At 33.0% G+C, this 15,420-nt stretch overlaps 1 protein-coding gene across 5 annotated transcripts in view; it reads right to left on the bottom strand.

The window, feature by feature from the left end:
- The window catches only part of AP4E1 (adaptor related protein complex 4 subunit epsilon 1), a 93,007-nt gene that overhangs the window by 68,243 nt on the left and 9,344 nt on the right, over nt 1-15,420 (bottom strand). For 3 of the 5 annotated variants that reach the window (XM_074294502.1, XM_074294501.1, XM_074294504.1), the window contains exons 2-4: nt 14,575-14,646; nt 10,113-10,236; nt 1,234-1,307 (exon numbers count right to left, since the gene is read on the bottom strand). In XM_074294502.1, coding sequence (XP_074150603.1) covers nt 1,234-1,307; nt 10,113-10,230 — 192 coding nt within the window. In that variant the 5' untranslated portion in view covers nt 10,231-10,236; nt 14,575-14,646. Of the gene's footprint in view, nt 1-1,233; nt 1,308-10,112; nt 10,237-14,574; nt 14,647-15,420 lie in introns of those variants that run through there. The other 2 variants (XM_074294503.1, XM_074294505.1) reach the window with 1 other exon arrangement.

Genomic DNA, 15,420 nt, shown 5'->3' with positions numbered 1-15,420 from the left:
ACTAAAATTAATGTTAAGATGTAACATCATGGAGATTCCAGAGCTGTAGACTAGGATTATTATAAATCTGTCTTTAATATTTTGATCAAGTATAGTTTCCAGACTAAATACAATACTATTTTTTCTGATATTTTTTGGTCTTTCCTAAATCTTAAATCTAAAATGTATGATAATTTTACATTATAGAGATCATAGAGACAATGTTTTTCCATAAAACAATATTACACACATACTTAAGTGATATGGAGGAGATGGATTAAAAAGAGAAAGTATTGTTAATTTTTAAAATAGTATCTATATACTTTTCTTGCCTATCTTTTGATAGATGTGTTAATAAAATCTGAAATAGCCAAAAGACAAAGTGCAGGTAAAAGTAAGATAGAGATAATCCATAGACTGGACAAAAAAAGAGCTTTCAACAAAAAAAAGTTATATTTGATTATCAGTACTATATGCAAGAGGAATTGAAACAGAACTATCCACCTACTTCTGTGGTTTTACTAACCAACTCAAATATACAATTACAGAAATATGCTGGAGGACATCAAGCTTACCTTAATAAAACTTTTAAAATATGGCAAAATAGCTCTCAAGTATTCAGAAGCTGACCAAATAAAGAGCTTAAAAATTTCTAAGGCCTTCTATTTTTTCTCCTACCTACTACTCACTAACATACTTATCAAAAGGTATGCACAAGAAAAATGTAGAAAGAATATTCAAAACAATCCATAATGAATCAGCAGCAGTTTTGGAGGGGATAAAAAGGTTTAGAGAGGGAAAAGTGGTAGTCATGTGCTAAAATATAGGGATTTCAATTACCCAATTATTCTCTTTTCTCCATTAAATGAAATTTTAAAAATTTTCCTGTCATTTCTATCAGTCATTACCACAGCAGAGTTGTCTCCAAAATCTTTCTAGTTTAAAAAAAAAAAAATAGAGTAGTTCTTTTCCAATTTCTAGAACACACAAGTATGTATCCATTCTGTACTAGGGATGTTGATAGTGGTATTGTTAATACATATTTCCTTCTACCAAGTGCCCATGTTTTCACTTTTCAATCAAAAGTAAATGGGAATTAGAGTAGAATCCAGTAATTGGGAAATATGAAATGTCCTTTATTGCTCCACTTGTTCTAAAATTATCTTCAATCAAAAAGCCTAAGGAGAAATCTCATGTATTTTCTGGAGACAAAAATCATAATGATATTTCCCAAAATGGCTAAGTAAATAGTACCTTTACAACCGTATTCACAAGGAGAAGCAACAGTTCATGGTTTTCATGTAGAAATAAAGAAACTGCCAAATAACCTACAAAAGACAATAAGAAAAAAAAATCCCTTCATCACTGCTTTCCAAAAACAAATCAAAATGGTTATATAAAGCAATGTATTGTATGCCAGACATCAAACATTAGTGATTCAAGTTAGGGATCAAATATGAAACAGATTATATACATCTTTCTAAGATCCATAGAATATTGTGTCCAAGTGAGATGAGTGATCACAAATTCTTCCTATAATTATAACTTACATTTACAGAACACTTTAAAATTTACAAAATACTTTTTCACAACTTTTTAAGGTAGGACAGTATTATTACCCTTACATATATGGAAACTGAAGCCAGTAAGATTCAAGAATATGTCGTAGGTCAGAAAGGTAGTTAAGTGCTGAGGCTAGGAGTCAAACTCAGATTCTCTGATTACAAGCCTAGTATTCTTTCCACTACAACATTCTAACTGGCCTATCTTTGACAATAACAAGTACAGCATGTGTCTGAAAAGGAGACCTAAAATGTAATGATTTTTCTTTTTTTTTCTTTCCTTTTTTTTTAATTAAAGCTTTTTATTTTCAAAACATATGCATGGATAATTTTTCAACATTAACTCTTTCAAGAACTTGTGTTCCAATTTTTCCCTCTTTCCCCCCACTTCCTTTCCTAGATGGCAACTAATCCAATATATGTTAAACATGGTAAAAATATGTTAAATCCAATAATCAAATATAATTCATATTTATACAATTATCTTGCTGCACAAGAAACATCAAATCAAAAAGGGAAAAAAATGAGAAAGAAAATAAAATGCAAGCAAACAACAAAAAAAGAGTGAAAATGCTATGTACGTATGTATGTATATGCAGCTAGGTGGTGCAGTGGATAGAGCACCAGCCCTGAATTCAGAAGGACTGGGTTCAAATCTGTCCTCAGACACTTAACACTTCTTGGCTTCGTGACCCTGGGCAAGTCTTAACCCCAATTGCTTCAGGAGAAAAAAAAGGGAAAAGAAAAGAAAAGAAAATGCTATGTTGTAGTCCACACTTGCAGTTACCATGATCCTCTCTCTGGGTGTAGATAACTCTCTTCACCACAAGATCATTGGAACTGTCTTGGATCATCTCACTGTTGAAAAGAGCCACATCCATCAGAATTGATCATCATATAGTCTTCATGTTGCCATTTACAATGATCTCCTGATTCTGCTCACTTCACTCAGCATCAGTTCACGTCTCTCCAGGCCTTTCTGAAATAATCCTGCTGGTCATTTCTTACAGAACGATAATATTCCATAACATTCATATATCACAATTTATTCAGCCATTCCCCTATTGATGACTATCCATTCAGTTTCCAGTTTCTTGCCACAAACATGTTTACACATGTGGGTCTTTTACTCTAAGATCTCTCTGGGACATAAGCCTGGTAGAAACACTGCTGGGTCAAAGGGTATGCACAGTTTGATAACTTTCTGAGGATAGTTCCAAATTGCTCTCCAGAATGGTTGGATCAATTCACAACTCCACCAACAATGTATCAGTGTCCTAATTTTTCCACATCCCCACCAACATTCATCCTTGTCTTTTCCTGTCATTTTAGTCAATCTGACAGGTGTGTAGTGATATCACACTTTGCATTTGTCTTATTTTGCATTTTTCTGATCAATAGTGATTTAGAGCATCTTTTCATATGACTAGAAATGGCTTTACTTTCTTCATCTGAAAATTGTCTGTTCATATCCTTTGACCAATTGGAGAATGGATTGAATTCTTATAAGTGAGTCAATTCTCTATATATTTTAGAAATGAGGCCTTTATCAGAATCTTTGAATGTAAAAAAGGGGGAAGAATGCTTGAGGGAAGTGGCCATCAGAAGAAAAATACTGGGGAGGAGAAAAGGGGAAAGAAAAAAGCATAACTTAGGGTAAATAAGATGGCAGGAAATACAGAATTAGTTATTTTAACTGTGAATGCGAATAAACTGGACTCTCCTCTAAAATGGAAGTGAACAGCAGACTGGATTAAAAGCCAGAATCCTACAATATGTTGTTTACAAGAAACATATTTAATGGACAGTGATACATACAGAGTAAAGGTAAAGGGCTGGAGCAGAATATATTATGCTTCATGTGAGGAAAAAAATCAGAGATAGCAATCCTGATCTCAAATCAAGTAAAAGCAAAGATAGATCTAATTAAAAGAGATAAGGAAGGAAACTATATTTTACTAAATGGTACCAGATAATGAAGTAATATCAATACTAAACATACATGCACAAAATGGTAGAGCATCCAAATTCCTAAAGAAGTTAAGAGAGATGCAAGAAATAGACAGCAAAATTATAATAGTGGGAGATCTCAACTTTGCTCTCTCAGAACTATATAAATCGAACCACAAAATAAATAAGAAAGAAGTTAAGGAGGTAAATAGAATGTTAGAAAACTTAGGTATGATAGATCTTTGGAGAAAATTGAATGGAAACAGAAAGGAATTTACTTATTTCTCAGCAATTCATGGAACCTATATAAAAACTGACCATGTATTAGGACATAAAAATCTCAAAATCAAATGCAGGAAGGCAGAAATAGTAAATGTACTTTTTTCAGATCACAATGCAATAAAAATCACATGTAATATAAGGCCAGGAGAAAATAAACCAAAAATTAATTGGAAATTAAATAATCTAATCCTAAAGAACGAATGAGTGAAACAACAAATCATAGATACAATCAACAATTTCACCCAAGAGAATGACAACAATGAGACAGCATGCCAAAATTTGTGGGATGCAGCCAAAGCAGAAATAAGGGGAAATTTTATATCTCTAGATGCTTACTTGCATAAAATGGAGAAAGAGAAGATCAATGAACTGGGGTTAACTAAAAAAGCTAGAAAAAGAAAAAAATTAAAAACCCTCAATTAAATATCAAATTTGAAATTCTGAAAATAAAAGGGGAGATTAGCAAAACTGAAAATAAGGAAATTAATAAATAAAATTAAGAGTTGGTTTTATGAATAAAAAAACAAAATAGATAAGCCTTTAGTTAATTTGATTAGAAAAAACAAAGAAGAAAATCAAATTCTTAGTCTCAAAAATAAAAAGTAAGAACTTTCTACCAATGAAGAGGAAATTAGAGCAATAATTAGGAGTTATTTATATATACATATACATGCTATATATATATATATAAAAAACTTTATATATCTATGTATATATATAGAAACAATAGATAAAATTTATAACTTAATGCCAATAAATTTGGTACTCTAAGTGAAATGGAAGAACATCTACAAAAATATAGATTGCCCAGGTTAACAGAAGAGGAAATAAATTATTTAAATAGTCCCATTTTAGAAAAAAAGAAATAGAACAAGCTATTAATAAACTCCCCAAGAAAAAATATACAGGGCCAGATGAATTTACATGTGAATTCTACCAAACATTTGAAGAACAATTAATTCAAATACTATATAAACTATTTGAAAAAATAGGGAAAGAAGGAGTCCTACCAAATTCCTTTTATGACACAGATATGGTGCTGATACCTAAACTAGCTAAGGTAAAAACCAAGAAAGAAAATTATAAATAATTTCCCTAATGAATATTGATGCAAAAATCTAATAAAATATTAGCAACAAGATTAGAGAAAGTCATCCCCACATTAATACACTATGATCAAGTAGGATTTATACCAGGAACACAGGGCCGGTTCAATATTATAAAAACTATTAGCATAATTAACTATATCAATAACAAAACTAACAAAAATCATATGATTATCTCAATAGATGCAGAAAAAGCACTTGATAAAATCCAACACCCGTTCCTATTAAAAACACTAGAGAGTATAGGAATAAATGGAGTTTTCTTTAAAATGATCAGTAGCATAAACCATAATCAAACATCATATGCCATGGGAACAAACAAGAACTATTCCCAATAACATGAGGAGTGAAATAAGGTTGCCCACTATCACTATTATCATTCAATATTGTATTAGAATTGCTAGCTTTGTCCGATTCTTTTTGTACAGCAAAACAACTGTTTGGACATGTATACATATAATGTATTTAATTTATACTCTAACATATTTAACATGTATTGGTCAACCTGCCATCTGGGAGGGGGGGGAGGAAAGAGGGGAAAAATTAGAACAAAAGGTTTGGCAATTGTCAATGGTGAGAGGGAGGGAGGGAGGGAGGGAGGGAGGGAGGGAGGGAGGGAGGGAGGGAGGGAGGGAGGGAGGAAGGAAGGAAGGAAGGAAGGAAGGAAGGAAGGAAGGAAGGAAGGAAGGAAGGAAGGAAGGAAGGAAGGAAGGAAGGAAGGAAGGAAGGAAGGAAGGAAGGAAGGAAGGAAGGAAGGAAGGAAGGAAGGAAGGAAGGAAGGAAGGAAGGAAGGAAGGAAGGAAGGAAGGAAGGAAGGAAGGAAGGAAGGAAGGAAGGAAGGAAGGAAGGAAGGAAGGAAGGAAGGAAGGAAGGAAGGAAGGAAGGAAGGAAGGAAGGAAGGAAGGAAGGAAGGAAGGAAGGAAGGAAGGAAGGAAGGAAGGAAGGAAGGAAGGAAGGAAGGAAGGAAGGAAGGAAGGAAGGAAGGAAGGAAGGAAGGAAGGAAGGAAGAAATGCTAGCTTTGGCAATAAGAGAAGAAAAAGAGATTAAAGGAATTAGAGTAGGTAATGAGAAAACCAAATTATTACTCTTTGCAGATGATATGGTGGTATACTTAGAGAACCCTAGAGAATCAACTAAAAAACCTACTAGAAAAATTCACAACTTTAGCAAAGTTGCAGGATACAAAATAAATCCATATAAATAATCAGCTTTTTTATATATTACCAGCAAAGTCCAGCAGCAAGAGATACAAAAAAAAATTCCATTCAAAATAACTGAATAGCATAAAATATTTGATAATCTATCTGCCAAGACAGAGTAAGGAACACAACTACAAAACACTTTCCACACAAATAAAGTCAGATTTAGTCAGCTGGAAAAATATCAAGTGGTTCATGGAGAGACTGAGCAAATATAATAAAAATGACAATACTACCTAAATTAATCTACTTATTTTATGCCATACCAAACTCCCAAGAAATTATTTTACAGACTAGAAAAAAAAAATAACAAAGTTCATCTGGAAGAACAAAAGGTCAAAAATTTCAAGGAAATTCATGGAAAAAAAAATGCCATTTAAGGCGGCCTAGCTGTGCCAAACCTAAAACTATATTATAAAGCAGCAGTCACCAAAATCATTTGGTACTGGCTAAGAAATAGACTAGTCAATCAGTGGAATAGGTTAGGATCACAGGATAAAGTAGTCAATAACTACAGTAATCTAGTGTTTGACAAACCCAAAGGCCCCAGCTTTTGAGATAAGAACTATTTGACAAAAACTGCTGAGAAAATTGCAAACGACTATGGAAGAAATTAGATATTGACTCACACCTAACACCATATACCAAGATAAAATTGAAACAGGTTCATGATTTAGACATAAAGAGTGATATTATAAGCAAATTAGAAGAACATAGGATAGTTTACCTCTCAAATCTGTGGAAAAGGAGGGAATTTGTGTCCAAAGAAGAACTGGAACTCATAATTAAACACCAAATGGATAATTTTGATTATATTAAGTTATAAAGTTTTTATACAAAGAAAACTAATGCAGACAAGATTAGAAAGGAAGCAATAAATTGGGAAAACACTGTTACTTATAAGCGTTCTGATAAAGACCTCATTTCTAAAATATATAGAGAATTGACTCAAATTTATAAGAATTCAAGCCATTCTCCAACTGATATATGACCAAAGGATATGAACAATTTTCAGATGAAGAAATTAAAACTATTTCTAATCATATGAAAAGGTGCTCTAAATCACTATGGATCAGAGAAATGCAGGTTAAGACAACTCTGAGATACCACTACACACCTCTCAGATTGGCTAAGAAAACAGGAAAAGATAATGACAAATATTGGAGGGCATGTGGGAAAACTGAGACACTAATACATTATTGGTAGAACTGTGAGCAGATCCAGCCATTCTGGAGAATGATTTGGAACTATGCTCAAAAAGTTATCAAACTGTGCATACATACCCTTTGACCCAGCAGTGTTTCTAATAGGTTTATGTCCCAAAGAGATCTTAAAGAAGGGAAAGGAGCCATATGTGCAAAAATGTTTGTGGCAGCCCTTTTTGTAGTGGCTAAAAACTGGAAACTGAGTGGATGCCCATCAACTGGAGAATGGCTGAATAAGTTATGGTATATGAATGTTATGGAATATTATTGTTCTATAAGATATGATCAGGAGGATGATTTTAAAGAGGCCTGGAGAGACTTATGTGAACTGATGCTGAGTGAAGTGAGCAGAACCAGGAGATCATTGTACATGACAACATCAATATTATAGGAGGATCAATTTTGATGAACATGACCCTTAGCAACAATGAGATGATGGATGCCAGTTCCAATGATCTTGTAATGAAGAAAGCTATCTATACCCAGAAAGAGGACTGTGGGAACTGAATATAAATCACAACATAGCATTCTCACTCTTTTTTGTTGTTGTGAGTTTGTATTCTGTTTTCTTACTCATTTTATTTCCTTTTTGATCTGATTTTTCTTGTGCAACAAGAGAATTGTATAAATATGTTTACACATATTGGATTTAACATATATTTTAATATGTATAAACATATATTGGATTGCTTGCCATCTAGGGGAGGGGGTGGGGAGAAGGAGAGGAATATTTGAAACACAAGGCTATGCAAGGGTCAATGTTGAAAAATTATCTGTGTATATGTTTTGAAAATAAAAAGCTTTTTAAAAAATCAATAATTAAAATTAAAATAAAATGTTATTATCTTTCATCTTAAACCTGCCCCTTCTTCTATGCCATTATTTCTAACAATAGCACCACCCTTATTCACTTCAGGCTTCCATATACATTTCCTTCACCACTCATATTTAACAAGTTGCCAAATTCTGTAAAAGATACATCCTGTCCTTTGATCTCAGTGCCACTACTGTGTAAAAACTTCACAAACACACAATTAAATTATTGAAAAAAATCTCCTAACAGTTCTCTCTAGCTACTGTATTCCCAGACTCATCTTCTTAATATCCAGATATGGCCATATCTCTCCAATGTTCAACATTCTTCAGATTTTGCATCTTTCTCTTCTCCCAACAGTTTCACATGTCTGTACTTTTGCTCAGTGCTCCCTGTTGTTCCCAACCCTTTCATTTCAGAGTCAAAGAAATGAAAGTCCAGAGAAGTTAAATGCTTTGTCTAAAGTTACACAGGAAATAAGTGGCAAAAACCATACTTGAAATGTCCTTTATTCCCTGTGTCACTTGAGTGTGCTACTCATCCTTTAAAAATGAATTTTTAAAAAATTCAAATGCCCTTCTTCAGAATCACAGAATTATCAAGTTTAAAAAGCCTTCAGCAACCACAGGACTATACATTTATAGCTGGACAAGATCTTTTAAAAAATCATCTAGTCCAAGGGATTGTAACTGGGATACATGAATTTTGTTTTTGGGTTCTTTTGAGTTCTGTTTTCATAAGTGTACTACAATAACTAGTTTCCTCTGTAATCTTATTTATGTCTTGAAAACCATTATTCAGAAGTTTATAAGTTTCAGTAAGATGCTAAGCCATCTGTGTCCCAAAAAAGTGAAGAACTCCAGATCTAGTCTAACCCTCTTATTTTACAGATAAGGAAACTGAAGCCCAGAGAAGTTTGGTGATTTACCCAAAGATACATAGGTATCTACATAATGGCAGAGTCAGTATTTGACCTCAGGATCTCTGACACCGAAGCTAGTGCTCTTTCTGTTGCCTTCCCATGAGGAGTCACTTGGTCTGTCTCATGCTTTAAACAGAATCCCCCCTATAATACACCTACAAACAATTAACCATCCTCTGCTTGAGCGCACCAATGAGGAGAACCCATCACCTCTTGAAATAGCCCAAGCCTCAAGAGATCGTGGCCAAGCCATCCCTGGATAATTCTAATTGCTAGGAAGTTTTTCCTTATCAAGCCTAAATCTGACTCTCTGCAACCTTCCATGGCCTAGTTCTGCTTTCTAGGACCTTAAGTCTCCAAATGTCTGAAGCCAGGGACTGTTTCCTCACAAGTCTTTTCTTCTCCAAGCAAAACATCCTAGTTCCTATGTCTATATGTCAGATTCTGAGGCCCTTCACCACTCTGGCTACTCTTTTGTAGATATTCTCCCATTGATCAGTGTCCTTCCCAAATATAAAATCCATAACTGAACACGGTATACTAGGTGTTAGACCAGGACAGAATAGCAATATTACTACCTCCAGGTTATGCATTTTATACCAGTTTTATTAAAGCCTAAAAGACATTAACTTTTGTGGCTCCATTCCACAGTTTTCTTATACTGAATTCGATTTTGTTTTAAACAAAGTATAAGATATTCAATTCTATTAAATTTTATCTTAGGAGATCTGGCTCAATATTCTACACTATCAAAACCTTTTGGATCCTGACTTTATAATCCATGATATGAAATTTTGATAACCATGGCAACAATAGCTGTGTCTAAACATTTCATTTATAAAAATCTTAAACAATACAGGAATAACTAAAGCAAATGTTAAACAATGTAAATATCAGTTTCCTCCATTATAAAATGGACATAATAATAGCATCTACCTCATGCTTTCAAACTCCAAAGTACTGTATGAATGTGAGCTGTTTTAAGCATTTTATAAATTACAGTGGCTCTACCAAAACAATAAACCATGTCTTTGATTCAATGGACATGATGGCTATAAAGATAATATTAAAATAGATATTATACAAACATACCAACTCTCTTCTCTAAGAGGTTTCCTTGTTGTGCCAACTTGATTGCATGTATATAGCCAAAGGAAGATTCATATCCAAGCATTTCACAATATATAAGTCTCACCATACATTCCTTCATTAGTCTCTGTAAAAAAAAAATTAAGTATTTATATGATGGATCTGATAATGTTCCTTTATGACCAAGCTATAGTAAAGTCATTTAGAATAATAGTGTCAGATGCAGGACCAAAACCTATGTTACAGATTAACCCTGTATATTATATGTATAAGAATTTGATTGTAGAATACAATGTTTTTAAAGGAAGTATGGCATTATTTTAAAGTGAATCAGCTATAACTATGACTGGCTGAATGTTGAATAAAAATTATCATTACACAAAACCATACTTTTAAAATGCCTGAGCATTTATTCTGGCATCAACATACATGCATTTATGAAAAAAAAAAGGATTAAAATATACTTAGTTATGAGTCCACATGTGTCTCCTCTCTCTCTCACACACACACACACCCCCCCCAATGTATTATACCCAGATACCTTACCTACTACAAGATAGGATCCTTCCAAACAGCCTTTCCCTTAATGAATATTTTAAGTTAATTTTACTATTGAAAAGAGAATGATCTGAAGAGCTAGCAAGCATTTAATCAATTCAACAGCTACATTTCTCACTATAAATTAATAAAATGGTAGTCTTCTTGCCCTTCACCAAATCCTACTCCAATGCTTCAGGATGGCATGGTGATCCTGAGGTCTCAAAAGGCTCTGCCAACAGAACACAAGCATCTACAATGTTGAAAGAAATTAGAGAGTGGTCTCTGTAATAGAATGAATCTGTTTTCCAACTTTCAAACTAGCTAATGATGGAGAAGCTCCTGGTAATGAATTCTAAGAATGACCACCCAAAATACAAATAAAAATGAAAAATGTCTTGGGCCTGAACAGCCCCCTTTCTGCTGGATGTGGGACAGGAAAGGAGAAAGAAAATGTGAAACATCACAGAACTTTTGTGAGTATCAATAAAATTTTGACAGTTGTTACTTTAAATGTAAAATCTTTGACCAATGGCCAAAGAATAGACATGTTATTATAGGAACTAAAACAATCTTGACATTCTTACTATAAATTAAAGCAGAAGAGCATAGCAGCTAAGTGGAAGGATAGCTCCCACGCACTCCTTAGAGGCCAAGAAGTTGATGAAGGATGTTTTATTGTTTGCACAGAGACAACAGGAAACATTATTTCGTGGGATACTTTGTCATCACATATTACAGTAATGATGATAAATATTTGCCAAAAAAAAAAAAACAAACCACCATGAAAATAACTGCAGCTTAAGCAAGAACACCAGTAGCTAAGAATGAACGGGTTGAGGAATTCTAAGAATAATAGTCTCTAAAATCGAATCAACATGCACCCTGGCATGTGATGACTTCAATGCAAAGATGGGAAAAAAGTAAGGATAGAGAAATATCTGGGACAACCTCATGTCACCATACCATGAATACCTTCTTCAAAAAAAAAAAAAAAGAAATATACTTATTAGACATGGCAAATACTCAATAATACCAATAAAAATAAAAGAAATGATATTTTAACAAGGATGAAAAGCCTTGCTATTGCTGCAGAAGTTATCTGTAATCAGTTTTCTTTGTGGCCAAACCAACTCTTCTGAAAATCAGAAATTAGTTTAAAAAGAGAGAGAGAGAGAGAGAGAAAATATAACAGTGGACAACTAAAACAACTTAATCCTGAATTAGTTAAACAAATAATTGAAGATCAAGAATGGAAAACAAGGAGCAGCTAGATGATGCAGTGGATAGAGCACCAGCTGTAGACTCAGGAGGACCTGAATTCAAATCCAGCCTCAGATACTTAACACATTCTAGATGTGTGATCCTGGGCAAGTCACTTAACCCCAATTATCTCATTAAAAAAAAAAAAAATTGAAAATAGACAACAGAAATAAAATTGACACAAACTATAATAATTTTAACCAGAAATTTAAGCAACATAAATTAACTACCACAAGAAGAAGTCCAAGATGTCAGAAGACATGTTTTTACTGCCACATAGAGATATCTGGTGGCCAAAGACACATGTGATAAGATTATATGTTCATTTGCAAACACTTACAAAGATGGATAATAGATGACTATAAACAGTATCATCTTATAGAGCAATGAAAGGTAAAATTACAAGGAAAGCTTGTAACTAAGAAAAATTTTTATGCCAAGTTATTTCTAACAAAGGCCTCATTTTGAAAAAATAGAACTGAGTCAAATTTTAAGAATATACGTCATTCCCCAATTAATAAATGGTCAAAGGATAAAGACAGGCAGTTTTCAGATGAAGAAATTAAACTATCTACAGTCATGAAAAATTGCTCTAAATCATTATTAAAGAAATGCAAATTAAAAATTTGAGGTACCACTTTACATCTATCAAATTGGTTAATATGACAAGAAAGGAAAATGATAAATGTTGAAGAAGATGTGGGAAAACTGGGACATTTAGGCATGCTTGGTGGAATTGTAAACTGATCCAACCATTCTGGAGAGCAATTTGGAATTATGCCCAAAGGGCAATCAAATTGTGCATACTCTTTGATCCAACAATACCACTATTAAGTCTGTATCCCAAAGAGATTAAAAAAACAAAAAAACAAAAATACAAAAATATTTGTAGCGACTCTTTAAGTGATGGCAAGGAATTGGAAATTGAAGAGATGTCCATCAATTGTGGAATATCTAAACAAGCTGTAAGATATAACTGGGATGGAATACTAATGTGACATAAGAAATAAAGAGCAAGATACTTTCAGAAAAACCTGGAAAGAGCGATAGAACTTGTAGGGCAATGTATTTTATTAAATCAATTGCTTTTTTATAAAAAATAAGCCCAGTGGAATCAAAACTCTTCTAAGATGTTTCAGTTAAAATATAACTTAGGAAAGCTTCGTTATTTTCTACTAAAACCTTCATCAAGGGTGCTCTGAGTTTATATATAAGTGGCTCATAAATATATTTTATAAGTGGAATAGGAGGCATATAGGTCAGTAGTTAATGATGCTTTTTTCATTTTTATTTTTAAAATATTTTTCCAGTTACAAGTAAAAACTATTTTTAACATCAAAAATTTTTTTAATTCCAAATTTTCTCATTCTCTTTCTCATTGAGAAGGCAAGCAATTTGACATAGATTATACCTTTGCAGTAATATAAAACATTTCCATATTAGTCATGCTGTAAAAGAAAAAGATTCCCCTCAAAAAAATTAACAACAAAAAAAAAAGTTTAAAAAAGCATGCTTCAATCTGCATTCAGACTCCTACAGTTTTTTCTCTGAAGATGAATAGCATTTTTCATCATAAGTCTTTTGGAACTATCTTGGATCATTATATTGCTGAGAATAGTTAACTAGGTCACAGTTGATTTGCTATTACTGTGTATACTGTTCTCTTGATTCTCCTCACTTTACTCTGCATCTGTTCTATACTGTTTTCTAGACTATCAGTCTAGAAAGTACTCTTCTCCACATGTCAGTCTGTTTTCTAGACATTCTTTTCTAGATTCTTTCTAGAAAACTCTTTTTTTAAAAAAACTCTTTCTATAGAAAGTGTCTCTTCTAGACACTGTTTTCAAGACTATCTAGAAAGCCTTCTTTTTCTTTAAAACATTCTCTTTCTTAGACTGTCAGGCTAGAAGCCCTCTTTTCTAGACTTCAAGTCCAGAAAGCACTTTTCTAGGCTATCAGTCTAAAAAGCATTCCTTTTCTAGAGGCTCTTTTCTACACTATCAAGTCAGTCTAGAAAGCATTATTTTCTAGACTCTCAAGTTGAATATTCTTCTAATAATGAGCAACAGAAGCATAAAACAGGAAAATATGTGCTCAGAATATCTACTTGCTAGATTACATGATGCATTTGGATTTGCATTATTTGGACAAATAATGGAATTTATCCAACAGCATGTATGTCTGGGCAGACAGTATAAATGAATAACAATTTGGGCCCAGAGTTGAACAAAATGAGAATTAGCTAGACTGCTTTCAGGAAAATGAAGAGTTCTTTTATTAACCAAGTTTCTCATGAAAAGGAAAGGCCCATCTTTTGAATACTAACATTCTACCTATATTGCTATGGCAGTGAACCAAATGGAAAAGTATATAGTGGGTATGAACAGCCTACAATATACATCAAGAGACTCTAACAAATAGGAATAAAAGATGTCATCAAAGAATTATTTAAGAAAAGCAAGGGCTGGTTACATAGAAAAAACAAGGGATGATAGGTGGATATCTAGAATGCTTCAGTGTTATCCTTGTAATATCTCATATTGAGAAAAACATATAGCATTCATCTAATCAATGAACTAGATGCTATATACAGGTCTAATCTCCTAACATCACCAATTGACGGTCTCAAATACAAAACCTATGTGCGTTAACTTTTCAAATTTACCAGCGTGGTATTGGGTGCAGCAACGGTTGCCTTCAGACTAGCCAGTTCCTGCTGAATTAATTTCTCTTCCTCCTGCAAAAATTATAAACATATTATTAAATATTAATAACAATTTTAATTAGCATTTACATAGCATTTAAAGCTGGCAAAGCACTTTATGAGTTTTATCACTTGTTTCCTACAATAATTCTGTGAGTTGAGTATTATTATTATCCTCATTTTACACATATGACAACTGAGTTTGAGAGATTAAGTGAATGTGTCCAGAAGGATCTTAGGTTATCATAATGAGGTAGGTCTTCCCAATTCTCTGTCCACAGCACACCTAGTGGTCTTTAAAATGATAGGATCACTTTCTGTTTAAATTCTAATGGTACACAACAGTGGTGATTAGCTTATTCTTGATCATAAATAATAACTAAAAATCAATTTTACAAATCAGTTATTCTGATAAATCTAAAGCTTTACTGAATTAAAATTGACCAGATTATTTGACTCAAATATGACTAAAGGCACAAAGTGTTCAACTTCCATACCTTAGGAATTATATAATTTTATAATCAAAGGTGCCTATGGGTTGATTATGCATTATCTTTCTCCTTTCTTATTACATTACACCAAATATATTATATATATATAATATTATATATATTATATTAATTATATTATTATTACCACCAAACTCAGTAGTGACTAGCCTAAAAGCTTCATTACCGTTAAACCATTCCATTGTCTCTCAAATCTCTATTCCCTTCTCATGACTTGTTACTAAGCTTAAAAGAAGTTAGTGGAAAAGAATGAAAGATGTAGAATGCCCTGCTTTTAATTGTCTCCCTAGATATATAT

This window comes from Sminthopsis crassicaudata, chromosome 2, assembly GCF_048593235.1.
Source record: "Sminthopsis crassicaudata isolate SCR6 chromosome 2, ASM4859323v1, whole genome shotgun sequence".
Classification (NCBI taxonomy): domain Eukaryota; kingdom Metazoa; phylum Chordata; class Mammalia; order Dasyuromorphia; family Dasyuridae; genus Sminthopsis; species Sminthopsis crassicaudata.
The sequence above is the reverse complement of the archived record's forward strand: the minus strand, read 5'-3'. Positions and strand labels throughout refer to the sequence as shown.